The sequence below is a fragment of the Lontra canadensis genome, unplaced genomic scaffold, assembly GCF_010015895.1.
Source record: "Lontra canadensis isolate GAN:19392208 unplaced genomic scaffold, GSC_riverotter_1.0 scaffold2, whole genome shotgun sequence".
Classification (NCBI taxonomy): domain Eukaryota; kingdom Metazoa; phylum Chordata; class Mammalia; order Carnivora; family Mustelidae; genus Lontra; species Lontra canadensis.
Window position 1 is genome coordinate 38,841,549 of NW_022630996.1, and position 25,976 is coordinate 38,867,524.

Genomic DNA, 25,976 nt, shown 5'->3' on the forward strand with positions numbered 1-25,976 from the left:
CAAAGCAGCAGAGCACAGAACATGCTCACCTGCTGCAGGAAACATCAAGGTTTGTGGTGGGAATAGGCTACTCGGAAGGAAATTCATTTCACGTGAAATTAACCTTCCATACGTTTTTCCAAAAAAAGAAAAAATGTGGGTACTGAAGCATGGAGGGAAACCGCTGTACTGTTCTCCCCATGACTTAAAACTGCAGTACCCTGTTCTACCACTAGCAGCCGCACTCTTCATGGCACCAGTCAATCAAATAGAAAATGGTGATAGAATCAGGTTAACACTGACAGGCCTGGAAGATATAGAAGACTCCCGGAAGCTCTGTGCTCGCTGCTGCTGCTTTTTTGTTTTTGTTTTTTAAGTCCCAAACTATGACAACATAACAGCCATGTGTATGCATGTTAATAACATTTCCACCCCAGATGCTATGTTTGGTCAAGGGCTGTGAAAGAGGCATTCTGCTTTGAGAGATCCAGAAGGGTCCAAGAAAATGAATACTTTAAATAATTCCATGTAAGCATTACAAAGGATTTCCCCTGTAAGTATTTGTTGGCTAAGTGACGGCAGTGTTTCCAATTATTAAGTAGCTGTTTCAGGGAGTTGTCTTAGTATTTTGATCATTGAAACTTCCCATCTGAACCAAGCTAACCCACGACTGAAAGAGTCCCAATTTGATATCGCTTTAAAAATTCACTTCTGTTAGGTTCGTCCAAGGACTTGATTACAGTTTTTTAAATAAATTATACAGTGGGATCCTTTTCTTGACCTTTTCTTTTTTAAGGAATAAAAGACAAATTAAGAAAGTAAAGAAAGATTCCATTATAAGTTTAAAAAAACTGTTTATCCTGGTTTATTTCCCCCATTAAATTTATCTATGGCTTCAAAGTTTAAGTGGCACTTGGATTCTGAATGTTTTCATGATTTAACAAGTTGCCATCTGGTTATAAAGAGAGAATGTGAATGTTTCATTTCATATGTGGGACGGTTTATAGATATTTTAAAGAAATCAATCATTTATGTCACCCCATTGATATTTTCCACTATTAGATTTTAAAAGTGGCTTTGGAATTAGCATGTTTTAAAATAACTGAACTTGCAAGTAATGCTTATACCAACCATGAACCCGTTGCTATCTATCCAGGTAACATAGTAATGGCAGAACGCTTCAGCAAAGGCTTCTCTGCCTCTCTTCCCTTCTTCGTCCAAAGCTAAGTGATTATCCCTTTCTGCTCTTGTATTTGCATTTGTGCAGTTTAATGACTAGATATTAAAATTCATGCTTTATAAGCAAATTCCTTCACTTATGGACACTTAAAAAGTACATAAAAAGTGCAGACTGCATTTCTTCTCTGTCATGCTTTCCCTCAATAATGTCACCTGTGAGGACTCAAAACATATCCTTGATACATTCAGAGTTCTCTACATTCGAGTCAGCGAATGGTAGTTCTCCAACACAAACTCAAGAGAGAACAGTCAGCCACAAAATGGACTCTAAATTCAAAATGGCAAAGGCTACCGAGACAACCCCATAAAAACCCACTGAAACGGGAGTAAAATTCAGGTCACTTCTGAGCAAAGCTCATCCCAGATATTTTGCGGTCAATAAAAAGGTACTTAGTTTGAATTTGGATGCTGGGAGTCAGACGTCCTGTTTCGAAGTGCTAATGCAAAAGATGCTAACTCAGGAGCACACGACCCCACCTCAGGTACCAGGGGGTCCACACTCCTTCTCAGGTGGGAGCCCTCGGAAGGTTACTGCTGACTGACCCCCATTTGGGGGTGGTCCGCCTCTGGCTCCTCCTCTTCCACGTCTGCACTGTACTCTTCAAACGCATCATCGTCAGCATCCGGAAGCCCCAGTAACTAGAGGAGAGAGGAGAGTACAGTGTGAGCGCCAAATGGCCCAGGAGCAGGAAGAGAACCAAAGACAGCCGATCCAAATTCATCAACATTTAATAGGACTCAGCACAGCAGCTACAGATTTCCCACTGGAGTCAACCATCCCTACAACCATGTTTATGAACATACTGGATGGAAATGTCAGTCCTTCAATGGACTGGTGCCCAAGGGGCTAGGTTTTATTGGGGATCCAGGAGACTCTCTACTTTTAAGTATCAAAACATGGCACCACACACCACCAATGGAGAATAATATCGTATACATACACAAACACACACACACACACACACACACACCCCCCCCAGGATGTCAGCCATAATACAATGAACATGCTGACTGTTCCATTAAGACATCAAAAATCTACCCCCTCTATATTTTCTTCCCAAAAACCAAGTGCTGCTGTTATTTATAATGCACATGTAAAAATGTGAAAGCCACTGAAAAATTTAATTTTTTTGGTTAAATTATGGTGCATCTGTAAGATGGGATCTTATACACCCACTTAAAATAGTATTTTGAGTGACTTGATATAGAAACATGTACCTAAGTATAAAAAGAGCATGGTGAAAATTGCATTTTCATTATGATACAGATTTTATTAAAGTTTATCCACAACTCCATGGCAAAAAAGACTTTGAATGAGATACATCCAAATTTTAAGAATATTGCTTCAGGCAGTGTGGTTATGGGTAAATTTTTTCCTTTTTATCTTTTTGCATTTTCCAAAGGCTCTATCATTATCTTCGGGGATACTCACAATAAATACCCAGGAAACATCTTTTCAAAGTACTGAATGGTCTTTGCTTGAAAACTAAGTATCGTTTGCTGGGCCTGATCAATATGAAAGAAAAGCCTTGGTGTTGGCAGGGAGCCAAGGCCTTGGCCACCCCTGGGTCCTGCCTGTGATCATCGTGCTTCCGTCCCACAGCTCCTCCCTCCGATTTAGTCTCCCGTGGCCCTGACGTTCTCACACGGTGGCCCTGATGTTCTCACACGGTGACCCTCTCGACTGGTCACTTTCAGGCAACTTCACTGAATGGTGCTGGGATCCCAGCTAACTGCATGAAGCCACTACAGTAAGATGGACCATTCTGTTTGCTTTGCATTGCCTCCCTAATGCCCTGCTACCCTTCCCCTTCTTCCCATCCCCCGCCCAAATGCTGACAGTAGGAAACCATAAGTCCCAGTCGAAAAAATGCTTTTCCAGTGAAGTTCTCCAACCCCAACTCCTGAGGGTCTCACAGAGTCCTGTGAACACACTCTGGACAAGATCATCTGCCAGGCCCTTGGTCATATTCTACGTGGGGCCTGGCAAGCCGGGCGTGACCAGCTGTAGACACACAAGCTTTCCCCTTCGAGCCCAGAGCACTGCAGCTGTCTCAACGGGCCACCATTGACTTGGAGGGGTGAGGCGAGAGAAGCACGTCTCCGCTAGCCTGGACACTGTGGAGCGATCTCGTGTATGCTTGGGGGAAGAGAGAAGCCTGTTTCTCCTCCTGCTGTCACCCTCTCACATAGCGGAACAAGCCCAAGATAACATTCGCCTCTAAAGAGAGAGAAAAGATGGCTACAGTGAACACAGATGGCAAGTATTTTGATGTCCCATTTTTTAGTTGAAGAGCTGCTTGGTGACACAGCGAGGTGAAAGTGTCAAATGAATGACGATATTTCAATTGCTGATAAAACAGAAATATCACGGAGTGACTGGGTGGCTCAGTGGGTTAAAGCCTCTGCCTTCAGCTCAGGTCATGATCCCGGGGTCCTGCGATCGAGCCCCGCATCGGACTCTCTCAGCGAGGAGCCTGCTTCCTCCTCTCTCTGCCTGCCTTTCTGCCTACTTGTGATCTCTGTGAGTCAAATAAATAAGAATCTTAAAAAAAAAAAAAAAAGGCAACAGAAATATCATTGCCCCTACCAAGAACCTTAGAATTACCTAGATGTCAACAAAGGACGCATTAATTCAACAATAAATGTGACTCCTCACTGCACTAAGGGAAACCCCTTAAAAGAGGAACAGCCAGTGGGTTCTCCCTCATTTAACAGATCTGACTGGTAGCCACTGCCTGGATCCCTGGGTTGAGGATTCCAAGGCTCAGTGGGAAAGACTGTGGTCAATTCGCCATGTGTCCATGGGTAAAGAAGGCACAGTCGAGGCACACATCTACACGTTTGCCATCTTGTCCTAAAGACACACACCACTGGTTATTCTTTTTCATAATACACTTGAGTAATTCACACAGGCCCCAACCATAGGTACCCCTCAACACCCTTCCTCTCCTTGGCTTAGGGTGGTCTGTAGAAGAGGTTCCGGTGAGCCAAGTATGAAACCATGACCACTTCTCTTCCCCTTTCTCCTCTGCCTAGCTCCCTGCCTTCCCTTTGACATAAATCCAAAGCACATAGTTTTAGGTCTAGAGCATCTGCACACATGAGGCCTTTCCCTGGGATATGACTTGTAGAACTGCTCATTCCTGACCCTTCTAGGAGGAAGAAAGAACAGAAGCAGTTCTGACAGGCCTTCCCGACTTCCCAGGCACCCTTAATGCCGGGTCTACAGAGTCACTGAGAGGCTGTGTAGAAAAGGCACTGGACCCAGCATCCAGAAGCCAGGGCTCTAGTCGGGGACCTTGGCCAAGGAACTCCCTTTGCTGAGCCTCAGCATCCCTCTCTGTAAACTGGGGACCACGACACCTGCTCTATGTCCAGAGAAACTATGGAGATGAAATGAGAAATCGGGGCACCTGGGTGGCTCAGTCATTAGGCGTCTGCCTTTGGCTCAGGTCACGATCCCAGGGTCCTGGGACTGAGCCCCACATTGGGATCCCTGCTCAGCAGGAAGCTTGCTTCTCCCTCTCCCACTCCCCCTGCTTGTGTTCCCTCTCTTGCTGTGTCTCTCCCTGTCAAATAAATAAATAAAATCTTTTAAAAAAAATGAGAATGTGAATGTTCCACGGGCGGCAAGTTGCAGAGCCTTATGTGAATTCATGAGGTTAGGTCCTGTTACCTTGGCTTCTCATTTTAAAACCCAGCAGTTCAGTTATTCAAGGGGACATGGCCTCCAGCCCCTGCTTCTCCTCTCCCTTCAGCTGTGCTTGCTGTCGGACCAGCTCACTGTTAATCAGTACGACAACAAGCAGGAAGAGAAGGAAGGAATTGAATTCCATTAGCCTCCTCACTTGATTCTCACACTCACAGTCAGCGTGCCATTCCACAAACCAATCTGGTCATACTTCAGATTTAATAACGATAGTTAATATTGGTTTACGTGACCATGTACTAGGCACAGAGTTGGGCAGCCTTACATATATGAATTCTGTTAGTCCTCACTATAGCCCTCTGGGGTAGGTATTATCCTCCTATTACAGATAAGAACTAGAGAGGCTGAGTAAGTTGCATGGAGTCACCCAGTAAGTGTCAGAGCCAGAATTCAAACCCAGGCCATCAGATCGCAGACTACAACATAACCTCCAGGAACCCAGGAGACTCCCTTCCAGCTGTCAGTGCTGCTCCTACAACTGGAAGCTTCAATGTCTTCTACTGAGTAATACACCTTTTAAAAAATTCAACATGCAATGTTAATGTCTACATTTATGAGTATACACAATTGGAAAAAGCACAGAGGAGAACACGATAAGCACTAGAACTATAATTTGCTTGGGATTGCAAAGAATACCATACAGACAAGTAATAGTCCAGCATTCCCACCTCTGTCTCTAGTCCCATCTATGGCAGGTTAAATCAACATTTAACTTCCAGATCTGTTTTTTGTTTGTTTTTGTTAAGTAGGCTCCACACCCAGTGTGGAGCCCAACATGGGGCTTGAACTCACAACCCTGAGATCAAAACCTGAGCTGAGATCAAGAGTCCGATGCTTGGGGTGCCTGGGTGGCTCAGTGGGTTAAAGCCTCTGCCTTCAGCTCAGGTCATGATCCTAGGGTCCTGGGATTGAGCACCGCATCGGGCTTTCTGCTCAGCGGGGAGCCTGCATCCCCCCCCCTCTCTCTCTGCCAGCTTCTCTTCCTACTTGTGATCTCTGTCTGTCAAATAAATAAATAAAAATCTTTAAAAAAAAAAAAAAGAGACAGATGCTTAACTGACTGAGCCACCCAGGTTCCCCTGGATCCAAATTTTTAACAGTCAAGAAGACATGCCAAACACAGGAATACAAACAGACTGGTGAGGACCCTGGGGTTCTTGCTTTTACGGGTGTGTATACATTCTTTTTTTTTTTTTAAGATTTTATTTATTTATTTGACAGATCACAAGGAGGCAGAGAGGCAGGCAGAGGGGAGCAGGTTCCCTGCTGAGCAGAGAGCCCGATGCAGGGCTCAATCCCAGGACCCCAAGATCATGACCTGAGCCAAAGGCAGAGGCTTAACCCTCTGAGCCACTCAGGTGCCCTGTGTATACGTTCTTATAAAGAAAGGGATACAGGCCAAGAAATCCTATCTGATACATTTAAATTAAATTACTTTAACAGTCATAATCATCAATTCTGTTCGGTAAAATTTTTTCATTTGACCAGAAAAAAATCTTTATGCTAACCCAGAACAATAGTGTTGGCATTTCTAGGGGTTTGCTGTGCAAGAAGCTGCCTCTGGGCAACCCACAGTTTCACATAGGAACCTCTGGGGCCCACCCACCTAAACGGGGTTGTACTTGAAGGGTAGAAATACCAACACTTAAGCATTAAAGTTTCTTAGACCCAGGAAAGTATCAGTGATCTTCAGACTCAATCCAGGTCCTTTAGAAAGTGGGGTAAACTAGCTGAGGACACATTTGGTTGGGATTTCCCATCTGCTGTCTCCAAAGGTGGCTCTCGTTTAGCATAGGGGGCTAGACTGTGTCTATGGAAGAAAGGGAGACGACATCTCTGCCTTGGAGGGCACAGTCAATTAGCTAGGGGGCTTTTAGCAAGTGTCTTGTGGCTTCAGAGGTCCCTGGAAGCTCCTTCCAAAGGACTCCTTGGAGCACTTTACTGTGGGTGTGAGTCACCCATAGATCTACTTACAATGTGGATTCTGATTTAGCTGGTCTCGGTGGGACCGGAGATTCTGCATTTCTTTTTTTTTTTTTAAGATTTCATTTCTTTATTTGACAGACAGAGATCACAAGCAGGCAGAGAGGCAGGCAGAGAGAGAGCAGGAAGCAGGCTCCCTCCCGAACAGAGAGCCTGATGCGGGGCTCGATCCCAGGACCCTGGGATCATGACCTGAGCCAAAGGCATAGGCTTTAACCCACTGAGCCACCCAGGCGCCCCAGATTCTGCATTTCTAAAAATCTCCCCAGTATTGGAGATACTACGGGTCCAAAAACCATACTCTGAGTATTAAGTATTACCCTAAAGCTTTGGGGAACTTGCCACTGTTTATCTTAATGATCAATGACGCTGGGGGTACCAACAAACCTACAAGATTCTGGCCAGTCTGAAAAAAAAGGAGAAAAAAGAGGTAGGTGGCAAGACGGAGATAAGACCCAAATGGGCAAGAGGCATAGGTACTCTCTTACCTTTGGTGGCCATCGTATTTCCTAAAAAATACACACATTTGAAATTTCATGCATGAGCAGAAAACAAAAGCTATGATAAGCTTGTCAACATTCAATGTCTTTTATTAAAATCCATAGGAGTGCACAATCTTTTCTTATCAGACTTTCTGACCCACTGGGGCAGCTTCCCACAGGTGGATTCTTTCTCCTCTCCCAGGGCCTTAACCAGACGATAAGAGTAAAAGCAAGAACTGGGCTTCTTCTGAGTCACAAAGGCCTTTCCTGTGGGGTTTAATCCCTGGCTCCTCACCCATTAGTGGTAAACTGAAAATACTAATTTTGCTCAGGCCTGCAAGCTAGAGCTAGGGGAATTTTGCTGGTAGAAGCGTCTCTGCTTTTTGAAATAAAAAACACGGAGCTGGAACGGCAACCTCAGGGAGGGGACCAGGGTCAAAGAGAGCAAGAAAACCTGGGGAACCACGGGCTCTAACTCCAGGAAGGGCCATCAAAGCAACATCAACCCAACAGCACACAATGATGTCATAACAACAGATGCCTCGCGACCCTCATGTCCACAGCGCTGGTAAGAGGAGGAGGAGTAATAGCCCAGGATAAAATAAAATAAAATAAAGCTTTGAGAGAAGCTGAAAGGGCAATGATAAGGTTTGACTTTGCAGCTAAACTGGAAACGGTGAGCTCTTTTCTTGTGAACTGTTGGTTTTTTTTTTAAACCAGAGGAAGCCTGTCAGCTGTCAGTAAGTAAGATATGAAAACACAGAGGAAAAAAACAAATGGCACAATCACCATTATTTAGATCCATCAGCACTATTTTATTATCTACCTCAATCATCTGATGACCAGCAACTGTCAACCAAGGGCCACTGAAACAAGAGAAATAGAAGATTCCAGTGATTCTCCAATTCGCATTTATCAAGGCCCTTGATGGGTGTCTCTGAGGCCATTACTGGTTGCCGGACAGGGAGAAACCTGCCCGCTCAGGGATGCCCATGACAGCCTGCTTGGCGCTGTCATTTGCATATGGGTACTGTTTGGATAGGACGTTCCAGCAGGGAAGTGGCCCAAGCCGGGAGGCCCCTGGAGGAGGAGCCGAAGTTGTGTCCCTCTGGGAGGGAAGCTCCCCGCTGCATCCAGAGTCATGAATTCACCCAGGGAGCCAGAAGTGGAGATAAACCTCAGCGGTGGGAACAGGCTTTGATGGTCCTTGGTATTCTTAGTCTGCTTCTGAAGCTCCACGTGAACCTCCAGACAGCAGAACAGGCATGACCCCCATTTTAAAGATGGGGACACTGAGGTCAAGCAACCTGCTAGAGGCCACAAAGGCAGGGGAGCCCGACAGCCCCGGGCAGGGTTGAGCCACCTCCCCCATCCCAGGGGACATCTCTGAAGACTCGGAGCCACGGGGCCACGAGGAGCCCTTCTGGACTTCCTTCTTGGCCATTTCTCCTCCCTCCTCGCCCGTCTGGATCCTGCCATGTCTCCAGGTCCCACCTTCTCAGGAAGCCACTGCCTGGCACTTCGTTCCTCAGTGAGCCCACTCTCATCTGATATCCCCAGCCCTTCTTACACACTGTATACACAATATAGGTTTGAAAAAAAAAATACAACACAGTTTCTGATGATGTCTTCTGTGACAACATTGAAAATTGAGGGACTACAGAAAAGAAAAAAAGTAAGAGCCATAACCCTATCGCCCAGAGGCTCTTTGCTCATAGGCCCCTCTAGGGGATGGGGGGTTCCATCCTCCCTGCAGAACCAGCCTCTAACCAGTGAGGTGCATGGTTCCGGAAAGGATGTTTAGTATTTTGCCAAAACCAATGCTGATGAACTTATGCCTAGAATACCCCAATAAGACTTCCTCAAAAATCCCTTATCTTAGCTGGATGCTTCTGTTGAAATCATGTGTTGAAATCACATGTTGAAAGCACGTGTTGAAATCACTTAGCAATTGTTTTCTCTCTCCAACAAAAATCTAAGAGTCCTGCAAAGGTTTCACTGAATCCTGCTTACTTCTCAACAGTATTTTGCCTCGTGTCCTCATCCATCCATATCCCTGCCAGCATTTACTCAGTGCTCGTCCTGTGTAATGTGTTGTACTAAGTACCCCACAAGAACTATATCGCTTAATCGTCATAGATCCCTGAGGTAACTATCATCATTAAGAAACAGAGAAGTAACTTGGCTAAGGTCACACAGCCAGCACGTGCCTCAGTGGCCTGCCCACAAAGCATGGGTTTCTCAACATGTAGTATCCTGAGCCTACATAACTGGGTAGAGTCCATAAATAACACTCCGCAGTATGTGGTCACTAACGTCCTCTTAGGAAATATTTCCCGAAAGTGGAGTAAGCACAGTGGGGAATGGAACTCCTTTGCTTGCTCTGCCCAGTATCTAGGAGACTGTCTGGATCGAAATAAGTGCTCTGCCTTGTGACACATACATTTTCATGGCTATCTCTCCTATCAGCAAGTCAGCTCCTCGAGGGCGAAAGCTGACACTGTATTCTGCCCCTCACTCTCCAAAGTTGTGTTTGGCAAACAGCAAATGATCAATATATTTTGTTGAAAATGTGACGAAGAAAGAGAAAGAAAACAGGAGGAGTGAGATGGAGAAAAAGAAAAAAATTTTTTGCTTTTCAGATCCAGTAACGGATTTCTTTATGTGTTGGGGGAGGACTCTAGGATACTGCCAGTTTTGGTTGGGGGAGACACACACGAGAGAAGGGGGACAAGCACTGTGTGCAAAGTTGGGCCAGTCCTTGGACTGGGTCTTTTTCTTTTAAAAAAAAATATATATATTTATTTATTTGAGAACGAGAAAGAAAGCATGAGCAGGGGGAGTGGGAGAGGGAGAAGCAGGCTTCCCATTGAGCAGGGAGCTGGATGCAGTACTCGATCCCAGGACCTGAGCCAAAGGCAGCCGCTTAATAGACTGAGCCACCCAGGCGCCCTGCTGTGTCTTATTTCTAAACGCAAAACTCCTTTATAGGAAACTGACAGATAAATAGCAACAGTGGGAAGGACCACATCTGTGAGTGGAGGGGAGAAGAGAAAGTTTCCTGTGGACATCCAGTAGCCCCTCGGTGTAGTACATCACACTCCTCGAATCACCCAACCTGGGACACGTCCTGGCTGATGGAAACCCAAAGCCCTGTGTGTACTTCCTTTCCCCGACCCTGAGAAGGTACCTCCCACCTGCCTCTCCTCCAGGGGCAAAAAAGCCCAGGCACACATCAACTTTCCCACCAAAGGGGCGCTGTACCAGGGCTTCCTGTCCTTGGGAGCACAGCCCTGCCTAGGATGTCAGGCTCTGCTTTAAAAGGGGACCCTGAAGTCCGACATCAGATCAAGTCTGTGGTCTCTGGGACACGCGGCAGCAAAATCAGAAAGAAAATGTTCAAATGACCCACTTGCATTCAGCTGCGCACCTGGATTTTCTTGGACCGCATTTGTTTCTTTCCCTTTACAACTGGCTGCCTGGTTGCCGAGATGCGACCAGGTCTTCCTGGTAAAGTAAAACAGTAAAACGAGTTCTGGCGGGAGCTCGCCTTCTCCGGCGAAGCCAATTCTACAGGAATTGTGTTTGTCATCCAGGAGAAGGGGCGCAGGAAGAAAACCAGGCAGCAGGCCACGAATGTAAGCCCTGTGAGGACACTCGCTGCATAGTGAATTTCACTGGCGAATAGATTTGTTTGTTTGTTTTTTTTTTAGCTAATACTTGAGGGGGTCAAAATTTTTTTTAATATTTTATTTATTTATTTGAGAGAGAGAGTGAGCAAGAGGGAGAAGGAGAGAGAATCTGAAGCCGAAACCCCTCTGAGCTCAGAGCCTGACCCCGCGGGGCTCCAACTCAACAACAACAAGATCATGACCTGAGCCAAAGTCAAGTGGGACGCTTCATCGACTGAGCCACCAAGGCACCCCTGGGGGGGTTTAATTTTTAAAAAAATTTGTCTACTTTGATATTTCTGCTTGGATGTCTAATAGGCATTTCTGACACTGGCATGCCCCAAACCAAGCTCCTGGTAGTATTGGTCATCTGCCCAATACAGCCTCCCCCTCCTCAGTAAAGGACAGCGCCATTCCCTTCATTGTATGGGCAATGAACTCTGGATCATCCTTGCCTTCTTTTTCTCCCTCCCCACTTGTGGTCCACCAGCAAGCCCAGAAGCTGACCCCTTCATTCGGCCCTCACTATGACCCTCATCCTCTCACCTGTGTGACCCAACGGCCTCTGCACTGGTCCTCCTGCTCCCAGGAGGAGGAGGTCTTAACTGGTCAGGGAGGAGCTTTTCAAAATGTGAAGTTAGATACATCTGTGTTTTGGGGGTTTTTTTGTTTGTTTTTAGATTTTATTTCTTTATTTGAGAGGAAAGGGAGCAGAGGAAAGGGCAGAGGGAGAAAGAGAAGCAGACTCCCTGCTTGATCAAGGAGCCCGACATGGGACTCAATCCCAGGACCCTGAGATCATGACCTGAGGCAAAGGCAGAGGCTTAACCCACTGAGCCAACCAGGCTCCCCAAGTCGGATCCTTTTGCACTCAAACTCCTCCGACAGCTCCCCGTCACACAGGAAGAAAACCCAAACCCTTCTGTTCCCCACAAACTCTTGAAATTCCTTAGGTTCCTCTCTCGCTCCTCCCTACCACCCCTCCACTTGTGCCACATCTGCCCCTCCTTGCTCCCTGACACTGATAGTCTTCTCCCCACCCCCTCCCACCCCCTTCCTGGCCTTTGTATTTGCTGTTGTCTCTATCTGGAAAGCTCTTCCCTGGATCTCCTCCTGATTCACACCTCAAGTTGTACTCAAATGTGAACTTAGTGAAGCTTCCTTTGGTCTCCTAACAAAAAATTCCAGTACCTCTGACACTTCTTACTTCCTTACCCTGACTTACCTATTTTTTTCTCCTTGGCACTTATCACTAATACTTTATGTGCCAGACTCATCTACCTTGTCCCCACCCCTTCCACCGCCACTAGTATATAAGGATAAGATTTCCATCTGTTTGAATTAAGTGTTAGGAAAAGCGTAGTCGGGTACTCGTAATATATACAGAATGAATGAGGGATAGATCAGTACTTTGCAGTCATGAGTCTGTTCTGAATGAGCCAAGCAGGCTTAAAAAATTAAGTAGGAAAAAACGAATTGGCTGGACAAATGAAACAGATCAGAGAGAGTGAGAAAAGCTACTGAAATTCTATTCCTTGCAATGGTGGATTGAGTGACTGGGACCAACTCTTCCTCAGAGAACTAAAAGAGCTGGATTAAATGTGAAAAATGCCTTCTTAAATATACTGAAGATTAAGAATCTTGAGAGGTAAACATAAAAAGCTACTTTTGACCTGAGGGCATCTGTTGACCTAGAAAGAAACAGCTAGAAACTTTATTGTGTTCCTGGCCTACTCTAAGAGCTCAGGGGACCAAAGTCAAACCCAGCGTCTTCCAAAGGAGCAAGACCGTGATAAGCTATCCCCACTTGAAACTGAGATCCCAAAGACCTCTTATTGTCTGAGTGTTTGTATCCCTCCAAAATTCACATATTAAAATCCTAACCCTTGAGGGGACAGTATTAGGAGGTGGGGTCTTTGGGAGGTGATTAGGTCATGAATGTGGAGCCCACATGAATGGGATTGGTGTTCTCATAAAACATGCCCCAGAGACATCTCCTTCTCCTTCCACCATGTGAGGTTACAGCGATAAAACAGCTGTCTGTCCATGGAATGGGCCCTTCCTAAACATCGAATCTACTGTCACCTTGATCTTGGACTTCCTAGCCTCCGCACCTGTGAGAAATCAATGTCTGTTGTTTAGAAGCCACTCAGTCTCTGATATTTTGTTACAGCAGCCTGAATGGACTAAGACAGCTCTCAGGATGCGGGTGAACGAGACGAAAGCAGATGGACAGGCTGGCTTTTCATGATCTGGAGAGTTCTAAGAACCATCAGTCTTAAATTGTTTGCAGGTGGTCTCAGGCTGATAGGCCCTCTGGAGCCCCAGCAGAAACAGATCAAAAATCCTCTCTGGAAGAAGTTACCATCATCTCAGGCCTCGATTCACTCCTAAATACCCATTTTCAAATACTGTAACCAGCACACAGAGATAATCCAACACACAAAGAAACCAGATACCAAGAGTGAGAGCTGGTTGAAACAAAAGATGACAAAACAAGACTTACACACCTTAAAATATGGGAACGTCAGACATAGTCTCTTACACAACCATGCAATCATGCCCACTTTGCTCATAGCCCTGAAGGGCGAGCTTGAAAACAACAACAGAAAAGTAGATACTCTTTTAAAAGATCTGAAAAAAAATTCTAGAGCAAATATCATTGATGGTTTAGAGAATTTATGGTGGGCAGGGAACAGAACTCGGTGAGGGGGAGTGTCCTGACACCGGCCATGTGACTTCACCTTCCAGTAAAGATAAAGGGAATCTTCAAAATAGGGGTGAGAAATTACTTTACCTGTTTTTAGCTAGAATGAAGACGAACTGCCAGCTAGCCCCAGATAGATTCCTAAATCCTACATTGGGGCGTCAGAGGTGGTGAGGTGGGGGGTGGTAGGCAGAAAGCAAGCTCTCTAACAGAGAGTTTTTAAAAGAGAAAAGAATACAACCAGTATCCAATTTCATCCCTCTCCGTACCCACAGACATGGACGCCTGTCCCGCGTATAGCCTTCCAACAGCTCCCCAGATACAGGCCTCACTATGGTAAGAGAACCCCCACGGTGCTTCCAAGCATTCTGGCCTTAAGTCTACCGGACAAAAGCAGGAATACTCAGAAGTCTTGTCAAGGCTCTGTCTGTTCCCCACCCTGTCAGAGATTCTCAACTCAAGTGATGCTAGAAATAACCATCATTCCTCCAACAAACAGCTGTGTCACATCCCGTTTCCCCCCTCCTTCCCCGCCTTCTCCCTCCTTCCACTAGCTGCTATCTTTAAGCCACAAAGCAGACAAGAGAAAAACAATTAGTCATCCCAGGTTTTGCCCACTTTCCCCAGCATCCCTGTCATCCCCAGCACAATCACAGCAGAAAACAAGGTGGTTTTGCAAAACCAGGCAGGCACCTACAGGTCTGAAAGACTTGAAGACTTTTTCCAAGACTTCGTGAAGCGTCTTCTTGCCGCAGGAGGAGATGTAATCCTGGGCTAGCTGCAAGAAAGGCAGGCAGTCCTCGCTCTCGCTCCACACGTGCTACGTGCCCACAGCCGGGGCGGGGAGAAAACAAAGACACACAGTCATTACCCTCAGTGTGAAATTCAAAAAGCAAAAGATTTTTTATTTTTAATGACATAAATTTGAAGGCCTCTGTTTCCAAGTAAAATTCTGACATTCATTCTCGATTCGCTTGTGTTGAAGGGGATGAGAAAATGCCTACCCCATAGAAAATCCCTGGGCTTTCCCTCCATAATCTCACCTGCTTGGTGCACCAGTGGATCTGTTCAGCCATAGCAAAAAAAAAAAAAAAAAAAAAAGGGCAGTGGAATCGCTAGTCCCCCACCCACGATTTCCACAGTCCTTCTCAAGAGCTGGGTAAGGAGGGTTTTAAAGCAGCAGGGAGGAAAACCCGAGAGCCTGCCTGATCCTTAGCTTTGCCTTCAGCTGTAACTGAAGGATTAATTAAGCATAGTTTGTAACCACTAACTCACAATGAGACATTCTTTACCCAGATGAGCCTGTGAGCAGGGGTGATGGTATATTTACTTCAAGACGAAGTGAATTAAAACAGAATCAAACAAAAATGAAATGAATTTAGAAGAAGACCCAGAAGAGCCATCGCCAGGTCACTGGGAAGCAAAGGCTTTCTGAAAGCTACAAATGCCCCAAGAGGACATTGCTTCCCAATGGTGACATGCACCGAGAGGAGGCCGGTTTCAGGGTTTATTTTTTTCTCAAGGCTAGACAAGGTTTGGTGGGGTTTTTGTTTTGTTTTGTTTTCCTGTGTGAGGATATCTGTTTTAGCACCTCTTGAAGACTAGGCGAGACTCTCCCGTACATGTTCAAGGATCTGGAATAAGCCCAAGAAACAGGCTTGAGGGATCCAAGTGCAGAAGCCCCCTGCTCTGTGTACCTGAGCTCAGGAGAGGCACTGGGCTACCAGGGTAACATCAGGGTACCTGACCAAGAGTCCCTGTTTAGAGGGGACAGATCCATGGCAGTTCCCCATTGGTGGAAAAGCCCAGGGATGTGGGAGAGAGGAAGACATCTGGCCAATTAAAGCAAGAAGCAGCAACCAGGCAGCAGGAGACAAGATGTTTTTGGAGAAATACTCCACATCAAGAACAGCCTTACTTCCTTCCATTAATACAATAATTAGGGCATCACCCCAGAAAGTTCTATGTCAATCACTGGAGAAACACATTTCACCTCCATCCTTCTCATTACAGCATTTCTAAGAATGGGACCTAAACAGACTTTACATACCGCTCAGATCCAAGAGACTTAACTAGGTGCTAATGGGCCCTCTTTGCACCCCATTTACCTGTGTTTCGTTGATGTAAAGGTCCATTTCTGACACCCACTGCTCTAATTCCAGCAGACTTCTGGAAGAACTTCTGCCCCAATGTAACGAAGATAACTTCTAAATTCTCTAATTTTAGACAATAGCTCAAACACAATTCCCTATTAATTAGAGACCCTTATAGTTGTCGAGCCACTGAAATGCCATTTAAGGAATTGTCTCTTACATTGTACAAAAGTGTAATAGTACAAAGTGCTTTCAGATCTGTTACCACACTTGATTCTCAAGCAGCAGGGATTCGGCAAGAACAATAAAGCCCCGCTTTAACATAAGTCTGCTCAGCACCCGTTTTCAGGCTCACATTTTTAAAAGTTCCAGCATGTTTCAAATTCTTATCCAACTGAAAGATGGGATTAATATCTAGCACTGCACAAGAGAAAACTTCAATCCTGCCTTTCTTAGACTTGTAGAGATTAGAGAAAAAGTAAAAAGTCTCTTAAGGGCCCGGCACAGTGCTGGGCTTTCCACTTGCCGTGAGCTCAAGGGCATGCACTCAGCAAATGAGACCCCTATGGTGACTTCACGGAGCACAGTACCCAAGGCAACTTGAGTTCTAGTTCATTCAGAAGTAGGGGTATCTACAAGAACCTTGGGCATCTACTTTTGAAAGCACATTTGGGCTTTAAATTACAAAGTAAACTAAGGAAAGTTTATCACTCAGGCAACAGACGTGTATCGCATCCACTACTGCGGAAATGAGACAGGTTCTTCACGTGTTTCTAGGGCATTCCTAACCTTGTGAGGAGAGTGTTCAGGCCACAATTTTCATTACTCCACTTCTGGAGTTGTTGATTTATGAATATATTTTAGAGCAGGAAGACTTACCACCTGCTAAAGGACCTTCTGTTCAGTCTGAGTCTCCTTCATTTGGTTGTCTAACTCTCGGTCACGTTGGTTTTGTGGTTTTGTGGTTTTGTGGGGCAGGAATGCCTGCCCCAATGATAACATGAGGGTGCATGGGGTTTGGAATCAGACCCACTCGGGTGCCCGTGGCCACTTAAAGGACCTCCCCGATTTAATGCTAATTGTTTCATACCCACCGTAGCTCATCACAGAAAGTATTCCGGTTTATTTCTTGAAATGGTTTCCTTCCAAAACGAATCAAGGCAGTCATTAAAGATCCATAAAAGACAAGGTAAGTGTCCGTAGTTGAGAAAATAAGGACAGAGGGAAAACAATGGAAGGAAAAGAATATAAAACCAAGAAATGAGGACCAACGGTGCCAGGTAAACGGGCTTGGCCACTTGCTGCGGATGGGGACACAGACAGCCTCTCCAGCCTTCCACAGGCCTGTGCAGAGAAGGAAGTTCGGTCAGCAGCCTGAGGCAGTGTCCCAGGATAACACAGATGAGTTCTTCAGAACCAACAGGCAACGGGCTGAGAGTATGATGGTAATCTCTTAGGAAAAATACAGGGGCCCATTCCAAAACCAGGATAGGGCAGACAGAATGTCTGGTGGCCAGGCTGATGCTCTTGAAAGCAGATTCTGGGGTCTAGTCTTAAAACAATGATAAATGGGTGATTGAAGAGCCACAGTCCTGCACCACCAGGCATGTCCATAACGACTCCGGGCTTGGAAATTCAACCAAACAGCCACTTTGGCCACGAAAAAAACGGTAGCAGGGGCCACAAAACCTGTGGCTTTGAACAATGTAAGTCTCCGGCAAATAAAAACCCTGGTACAGAACGTACTGACATTCCCACCATGCAGTGAGGGCTAAGGCACCTTGTAATAGGAGGAATGCCAAGGGAAGGATTCTGAAGGAGAGGACAAGCAGTGGTCCACAAGCTTCCACAAGCACAACACCTCCCCTTCTCATCCCCCAACTTATGCAGATACAAATGCTGGGGGTAGGGCTAAGAATCTGCATTTCCAAAAGGCTTCCAGGTGATACTCATGCTGCTGGCTTTGGGCCCACACTTTGAGAACCACAACCAGAACTGAACATTGACGAATCATATTTAGGGGCAGGGGATGAAAATTCCTGGCCAGAGCTTTTTTTTTTTTTTTTGAGTTTTGATTTTAAAACAGGCCATCTGCAGCTCTTCTTTCTGTCATTAAGTTGGACCACAGCTTATCATTAAAGTTTGTCCAGCCAAAGATATTGAGAACCATAGCATCTGCACACAGGAAAATGAGCACCTTTCTGTTTCCTATAGTAAAGATGAGAACATCCAGCTCATCCCCAAACGGTCTTAGACCAGGATGGTAATTCTATCCTACAAATATCTTTTTGACCACAGTCTGGGTGCTCTGACCGTTCTAATGCTTGTGGGCAGAGCGCTTGGCTTCCTGGTGCTTAGGCAGATTGGGGGTGGGGGGAGCAAAGAACACAGCTGCTTCTCCTCCCTGGACTCAGTTACCTGAGTCAAAGGTCATTGCCAGGGACCTCCCTCCCATTATAGTACTGCTGTGTGGGGTTTCTGCCATCATTAGTACCGGGGAGTCTATTTTGAGTTAGTGTGGCCTACCCCAAAACCGATTGCTGTCCCTCGAAGAGATGCTACAAGAGAAAAGCTACATGCCATCTCACACCACCCAACATACTTCTGCACAGGGAAGAAGAGTGGGGCTGGCCATACCTATGACCTGCTCTTTGTGCCAACCACGGATACGTTTTAGCAAGAAGGAAACTGAGGCTCAGAGAAGTTGGGCAACTTGTCTGTGGTCCCACAGAGAGCAAGGGGCAAAGCCAAGATATCCATGGAGGTGACCACATCTTCGACCTGAGCCTCAGTTCCTTCATGAGTCATAGAAAATAATAATATAGTATGGTTATCTACCAAGATTATAGGGGATCACCTGTAGACAGCCTCTCATTTAGCAGGAGCCCAGAGTGCTTCTGCCATCTGTCGAAATTCCTATTAGCATAACTTTACTCTTCTCAGGGTGACCACTTCACAAATATGCTAAGGACATACCCTTTCCCCTAAAGAATCTCTGTATGAATAATGCACAGCCATTGTGGAAAGCCTTACAGTTACCATGACCCCTCATTTAACCCCCGCAATAATAATATAGGTACGATTATCCCCATTTGACATAGGAGGAAATGGAGGGTGGAGTTTAAATTGGACAAGAAGGTGCTTTTTCTCCACTGTCCCATCACACGAGGTGATGCAATCTCATTTAGACAAGTTCTATTAGGTTGTTACTTAGTCACGTGGTTAAGAACAGAAACACGCCTAGAACAAAAATGGGGAAAATATATAGAGCTATAAGTATACACACATGTATAAAATTAAATCACATGGTCCTTCTAAAAATAGAGCCTTTTTTTCTTTAATATCTTTGTGTTCATATTGAGGAGGGAATAAACTGCACAAAATCTTAGATCCAAACATGTTTTTGATGGGTTGGCAGGGAAAAAAATAGGACAATAAGGCAGCCCTCCCTTTCTCCAATCATGAGCACCCAGGCACCAGGGAGCTGTGGGCCAGTATTCTCGGTTTAGAGCTGCTTTCTCCTGGCCTATGACAAGAAGGGGAAGCAACTGAGTTTGCCATGCCCAGGAGAGCACGCACACGAGCCCCTCTGTCTGGCTGGTCCCTTAGTGGACGCCAGCACCCCTCTGCTCCAGCCTGATGAAGCCCTCAGGACCTTCTGTGCTGGCAGAAGGGAGCATGCCACCTGTCTTCGAGCTCTCGGCCCCTCCCTATCAGACCTGTAGAGCCAGGGAGGGTTGGCTCTGTCCCTGATCACCCAATAAAGAGGGCAAAGGCAGCTTCATTTTCTCTCAGGAGCTGACCTTGCGCACTGTCCACAGAGACAGGCCTGAATCAGGGCAGCAGTGTGGAAGGGGATGGTATGAACAGGATGGCCTGTGAGATGAGAAGGGGAAACAGTGCACAAGGGACCCAGGAGCTGCCAAAGTGGAAGGAAAATAAAGGGAAGCCCTGTTCCCCAGACCCTCTGGAGCTCTTGGCTTGACACTCTTCGTGGTGCAAATGACAGGCCTCTGGGCTTGAGCTCAAGTCCTGGCTATCATTTCTCAGTGGCATAGTCCTGGACAAACTTCCTTCAACGGAGACTCAGTTTCCTCACCTAAAAAATGGGCATCATACCTAACTCATAGGCTTTTTGTGATAAGAAGCCGCCCTTGAACCCCCGGTCTGAATTGGATCTCTGGCTGTCACTCCTGGGATGCTATGTTTTCAGTATAGGGCTAGGGTTCAAGTGGCTCTACTATTTATTAGCTGTGGAAAAGTCAGTACACCTTGCTGTGTGTCAGTTTCTTCCTCTGTAAAATGGAGAAAATCACAGAGAGGACCTTGCAGTATTACTAAGATTAAATAAGCACATATACACAAAGTACCTACTGCATACATAAAGTAGAACGGTGTCTGACACATAGTAAATTGCACATAAGTGGTAATTAGTGTTCTTTGAAGCTGTCATTCTTAAAATTTGACATCTGCCTTCTTCACTATCATTCACTCTTACACACATTCATTCTGAGCACCTCTCATGAGTCTGACACTACACCAAGTTCTGGGATACAGTGACAAATAAGACAGATAAGGCCATTACTCTCAAGAACCTTACAGCCTCATGGGGCAGGCAGAAAATAAATAAGAGAGTATCAAGTACTAATGAGTGCTATGACTTGAATAAAAGAGGGTGAGATGAAAGAATATGTGGTCAGGAAGGCTTTTCCCGGGCCTGAAAGGCATAAAGGAGCTAGCCATGCAAAGATGTGGAGGAAGAATGTTCCAGGCAGAGTGGACAGCAAATGCAAAGGTCCTGAGGCAGGAATGAGTGTAGCATGTCTGAGACCCAGAAAAGTCAGTGTGGCACAAACACAGTAAGCAAGGAGGAAGAATGGTCTAATAGTTGATCAGAGAGGTGGCAGGAGACAGATTGTGTGGGGGTTTGAAGCCATGGCAAAGGCTCAGGTTCTATGGTCAAAGTTATAGGAAGTCAGTTTAGGTGAGATGGAGGGTCATAGGTCATGACCTGGATTATATTTTAAATAGACCCAGACTGATTTCTACGTCGAGACGGCTAGAGAGTCACTAATAGTGCCATCCTTATTTGAGGCACTGTTCTAAACAAGCCTGATGGGAACTAATGTCATCATTCCCCTGTTTAAAGATGTGGAAGTCATGGCATGAAGGGATTAAAGAACTCTCCCCAATACACACAGTAAGACATGGGGGCTGGTGGGGGGGGGTTGACCCACGAGCCTGAGCACCCCGACCAATGTGCCACACTGCCTCTTAGATGGGGAGAATGGCCCCAAGAAAGTGAGGGCAGAAATACTATTTATATTCTAGGTAGCCCTGGCCTGATTCAAAGTAAGCCTCAATAAATGTTTGATGAATAAATGAATGAGCGAATGAGTCACGTGAAAACACTTTGTAAATTGAGAAATGCTATGTAAATATTCTTCTTGTTAATAAATCCTTTGGGTTACGGGAGTTCCATTCATCTCAAATTTCTTCTAATGCTTAAAAGGATTTTCCTGGGGAAACGAAAAGGACGGAGGTAGGACACTCACTTCATGCCTGAGTCCCTTTAACTAGAGGCAAAGGGCAGCTTGACAAACCTGGCCTGCGAAAGATCTGAGGAGAGATCTGGGCCAAGGAAATTCTGGTGGTTGGCATGTTGTCCATCATGGCCTCCAGAAACTTTAAGAATGTTCCAGTCTACCCAAGAAATTACTTTTTCCTTCCATCCACTTTCTTCCTTACCTATTTGATTTAATTGTTAGAGAGTGATCATGTTTAAGCATTTTACTCACACAGGTGGGAAAACATTTAATATTATGAATGGCCTTGAAAAATTGTGATATACATAATGTTTCTCAACGATGATTCTCCATGGAGTAATTCCTTTGGGGATGTCTCCTGCAGTTCTAGCAAGAAGGTTGTGTGGAGCTCTCCCCCATAAAATCCAGAACCTTGGGTGATCTTGCTATCTCACACAGTAAGGAGCTGGAAAGGCCACTGGCAGACTAGGGTTAGAAGGGATTCCCAAACTCTTAAGGAGGCAGTCAGTTGGACACCGGTGCCCTTTCCAGTAGAACTCTGGGGTTTTCTCACATGTTTGCAATGGAGTAAATCCCTTTTTAATGATCTCCCATTTTCCCCAACAACAAATAACACTATTTTAACTGCAGTTAGCAGTGTTCTTACCTATATTTAGAGTTTACTTGCTCTTCACAAGTCCCCATGATGGAGGTGTTCTGATTAATCTCATTTTACAGGTGAGAAAATTGAGGCTCTTAAAAAAGAAAGACAAGCTCTAAACTTGGGGGACGCCCAGGTCTCTGAAGGGCCTTTGCTGTTGCAAAGAGATGATTAGGTGTTTGATCTGTGGATCCCCTGGGTGCTGGTATCATACCCATTTTTTTGATGTGTAAACTGAGCTGCCAGAAGGCATCTGACCAGAGTCACACAGGCAGAACTCAAATCTGGCTGTCACCCAAGGCCATCTCTTTTCTAGTGTCGCACTTTGGGGCCCAGGTGTGTTCTTCTCCGCGGGGATACGGGCGTGGGGGCGGGGAGGGGCAGGGGCACGCCTTCCCGGCAAGCCGCACACAAGCCTTCGCCTCTCAGGTGCCAAATAAGGGGATCGGGCTGTCTCTCTAACTCCTCCACGAACTTGCCGCGGGGTGCAGGGGGCACCTTTGTCTCGCCCCACCTGAGGAGCCAGCGCCAGGCCGCGCCTCGGCGCCGCCCCACCTCGGTCCGCAGGGGTGGCGGCAGCGCCAGCTCCAGGCTCCAGCCGGCGACCACACGGTAACCCGAGCCCACAGCCGCCTCCATCTTACATTTGGGGACCATTATTTTTTCCCCCGCCCTTACAAACACTTCTTGGAGCGCCATCCTCGCCCATCCTCCGCACTTCCCACCCCAACTCCCCTGTCCGCCACATCTTCTTCCTAAACTGCCAGCCCCAAGATCCCAAGTGGGCGCAGGATACAAAGTGGAAGATGTGGACACCGCAGTTCCAGGTCCCGGTCCCTTCCAGCTCCAGGCGGGAGTGGGCTGGGATAGGGGGGATTTCCCCTTATCTGGAAAAGCCTGGGGGGTAGGGGTGCTCCCCCAAGGCCTCGGCTGCCGCCTCCGCCGGACGGAACCCGCTCGGGCCCCGCACACCTCGCTGGAAGCTCACACAGGAGCAATGGAAGCACAGGAGCAGTGTCGGGAGGGATAGGCGTGCCCGCGCGCGCGCGCGCGCGTGAGTGAGTGTGTGTGTGTGTGTGTGTGTGTGCACGCGCGCGCGCGCGCGCGTGTGCGTTTTTAAGATCCGGGGTGTAATTCCGCAAAGAAGGTCCAGAAGATGGGGCATCGCTAGCGTGGACAGAGGCTTTGTGTCCAAACCGGCAGCGCAGGGGATCACACGGGGGCGGGGGCTCTCCCGGGCCGGCGCGGTGACTCGAGGAGTTGTGTCTGCGCATCGGGAGGAGAACGGGATTCCTCACCCCGACGGGACGCCCGGGTGGAGGAAGCTCGAGACTCCGGGCCCTGCGGGACAGTCCGTGCGCCCCGGCCCGGGCTGGTGAGCGGCGGGGACGCTCGGCAGAAGCTCCCAGCAGAGCACCAAGCACGGGCCGCAGGGTCGCGTCCCCGAAACAGCCCGCCCCAGTCGGGCTCCCTGGTCCTAAGGGCGCCCCTGCCCGCCGCCCTCCGCCCCTCCCGCCCCTGCAGCGCTGACACCGCCGCACGGGGCCGGTTACGCCCCCACCCCGCGCCCACAGCCTCCCCGGCGTGCGGCAGCTCGGGCGCAGGGAGGCGGCCGCGCGTCCACTCCCGAGCGCTGCAGCCGTCCCTCCCCCCCGGCACTCACAAAATTGTCCCCGCAGCCGTTGTCCGGACACAGCACGTAAAAGGAGACGCCGGGGTCGGCGTAGAAATCCATCCTGCGCTCGGTCTCCTCTGTGGCGATGAGCTCGAAGGGCGTGTTGGAGCACCATTTCTCCGCAACGTCAGCCAGCTGCTGGAAATCCATCCTGGCCCACCGCGCCCGCCGCTCGCTCAGCCTCCTCGCGCGCTGCCCGCCTCCCGCTCCCTCCGCCGCCCGCCCGCCCTTCTCTCTCCTCGGGCGCCCTCCTCCCGGGCGGCCAGCGCGCGGCTCCGCGGGCTCTCGGGCAGGCGGCGGGGCCGGGCGGCGCGGCTCCCTCCGGTCCCGGGGCTCCTCCCGGCGGGGACTGTTTACATGCTGTGTGTACGGGGTGGGCGGCGGCCTGGACGGCGCGGCGCCGCGCCCGGCTCCTCCCCGCCCCGCCTCCCAGCCCGCCCCTCTCGGGCGGCGCGGTTTGCGGCGGGCGGGCGGGCGGGGCGGGGCGGACTCCTCGGTTCGCCCCCACCACCCTTTTTATTTATTTATTTTTCTTTCTTTCTTTTTTTCTTTCTTTTTTTTTTTTTATAAGCGAACCCAGAGCATCGGAGCATCCCGGAGTCCTCCGGAGCCCGGGACCACCCCGTCCCATGACGTCACGCGCCCCAGCCAATCACCGGAGGCTGAGACGGGCGCCGTGGTCCACCAACCGGGTGACGTCACAGCGCGGACCCGAAATCCGCGACTTTATAGTTTACAGTGAAGTGGGCAAAGCTCGTAGTCCTGTCTAGCGTTTATTCGTAGTTAGAAGTCCTCGTTGGGAAAAGTGTTTTTCCGAATGCCATTTAAGTGCAGGGGACGCCCACAGAATTGCAGATAACTTGTACCTTGTCTGAGGCTAGCGATGGAGGAGTTGAGAAAATCTAAGGGAAACAGAGCTTTTCTTTTTCAGAAATCAAAGCTCTCTCCTCCGACTGATGTAAAAAAAGTTTATCCTAAATACATTTAGTAGCCACTGATATGAGTATCCATTTGAAAGGAAGATGAAAGGTTGGGGGGGGGGTGTTCTTTTTTCTTTCTTTTTTTTGTGCGTGACCGTAAGCTGAATATTTCTTAGAAATAAGTCTCATAAGACTACTAGCTTGAATATTATTCACATTCAGATCATATTGTATAACTTAAAATGACCAACTACTAGTTTGGAAAGGAGAAAGTACATTTTAAAACAAGTGTACACAACCCAATGATTGCACCTGTTGAATGCTCACTGGTTGCCAGGAATGGGAGAGGCATTGCCGGATTGCAAAAAATGCATTGGAAGAGCCCTCGCCCATAGGAACTGAATGCCTACTAGCAGAGACACGTTAAATAGCATTCATTCTACAAACATTCGATCAGCTTTTGTCTTTAAAGTTGATCTTTTGAACCGGGCACTGTGCTAGCCCTAGGGATATAAATATGAACAAAGTGTAGTTCCACCCTGAAAGGGATGACAGGCTAGCCAAGGGAAGCTCAGGACACCATCAAGCCTCTGAACACACCCTTTACTCAATAGAATGGGTATGATTCTAGAAAATTGGTCTATTGCACATTTCAGGGATAGGGATTCTTTTCCCCTTGATTTCCCTTACTAAATCACAGCTGCACAATGTCCACAACAGCCAACTATGGAAAGAGCCCAGATGTCCATCAACAGATAACAGATGAATGAATAAAGAAGATGTGTTGTGCATATATATGTATGTATGTATATATATACATATATATAGTAGAATATTATGTGGCCATGAAAAATGAAATCTTGCCATTTGCACAAATGTGGATGGAACTAAAGGGTGTTATGTAAGTGAAGTAAGTCGCTCAGAGAAACACAGTTACCATATGATCTCACTGATATGTGGAATTTGAGAAACAAGACAGAAGAGCATAGGGGAAGAAAGGAAAAAATGAAACAAAACCAGAAAGGGAGACAAACCATAAGAGACTCTTAATCTCAGGAAATAAAACGAGGGTTGCTGAAATGGAGGGGGTGGGAGAGATGGGGTGGCTGGGTGATGGACATTGGGGAGGGTATGTAGTATGGTGAGGGCTGTGAATTGTGTAAGACTGATGATTCACAGACCTGTACCCCTGAAACAAGTAATACATTATATAAAATAAATAAATAAAAATTTTAAAAATGAAAATAAATAAATCACAGCTACATTCCCATACTGAAAGTAGAAACTCCCCTTAATCTTTTGGTAGAGGCAGAGGTCAGGATGGTGATC

At 47.1% G+C, this 25,976-nt stretch overlaps 1 protein-coding gene across 1 annotated transcript; it reads right to left on the reverse strand.

The window, feature by feature from the left end:
- Positions 1–347: 347 nt before the first annotated feature.
- MTURN (maturin, neural progenitor differentiation regulator homolog) lies at positions 348–24,132 on the reverse strand. The gene is made up of 3 exons (XM_032872360.1): positions 23,716–24,132; positions 14,471–14,593; positions 348–1,857 (listed from the first exon to the last, which is right to left on the reverse strand). The coding sequence occupies exons 1-3, from the start codon at positions 23,875–23,877 to the stop codon at positions 1,747–1,749; spliced, it is 396 nt and encodes a 131-aa protein (XP_032728251.1). The 5' UTR covers positions 23,878–24,132; the 3' UTR covers positions 348–1,746.
- Positions 24,133–25,976: the final 1,844 nt, after the last annotated feature.

Coding starts and splice junctions, on each gene's coding strand:
- MTURN (XM_032872360.1), bottom strand. CDS start 23,877: ATGGATTTCCAGCAGCTGGCTGACGTTGCGGAGAAATGGTGCTCCAAC. Junction 14,594..23,715: donor ACGGCTGCGGGGACAATTTT/GTGAGTGCCGGG, acceptor GTGGGCACGTAG/CACGTGTGGAGCGAGAGCGA. Junction 1,858..14,470: donor TCTTCAAGTCTTTCAGACCT/GTAGGTGCCTGC, acceptor TCTCTCCTCTAG/TTACTGGGGCTTCCGGATGC.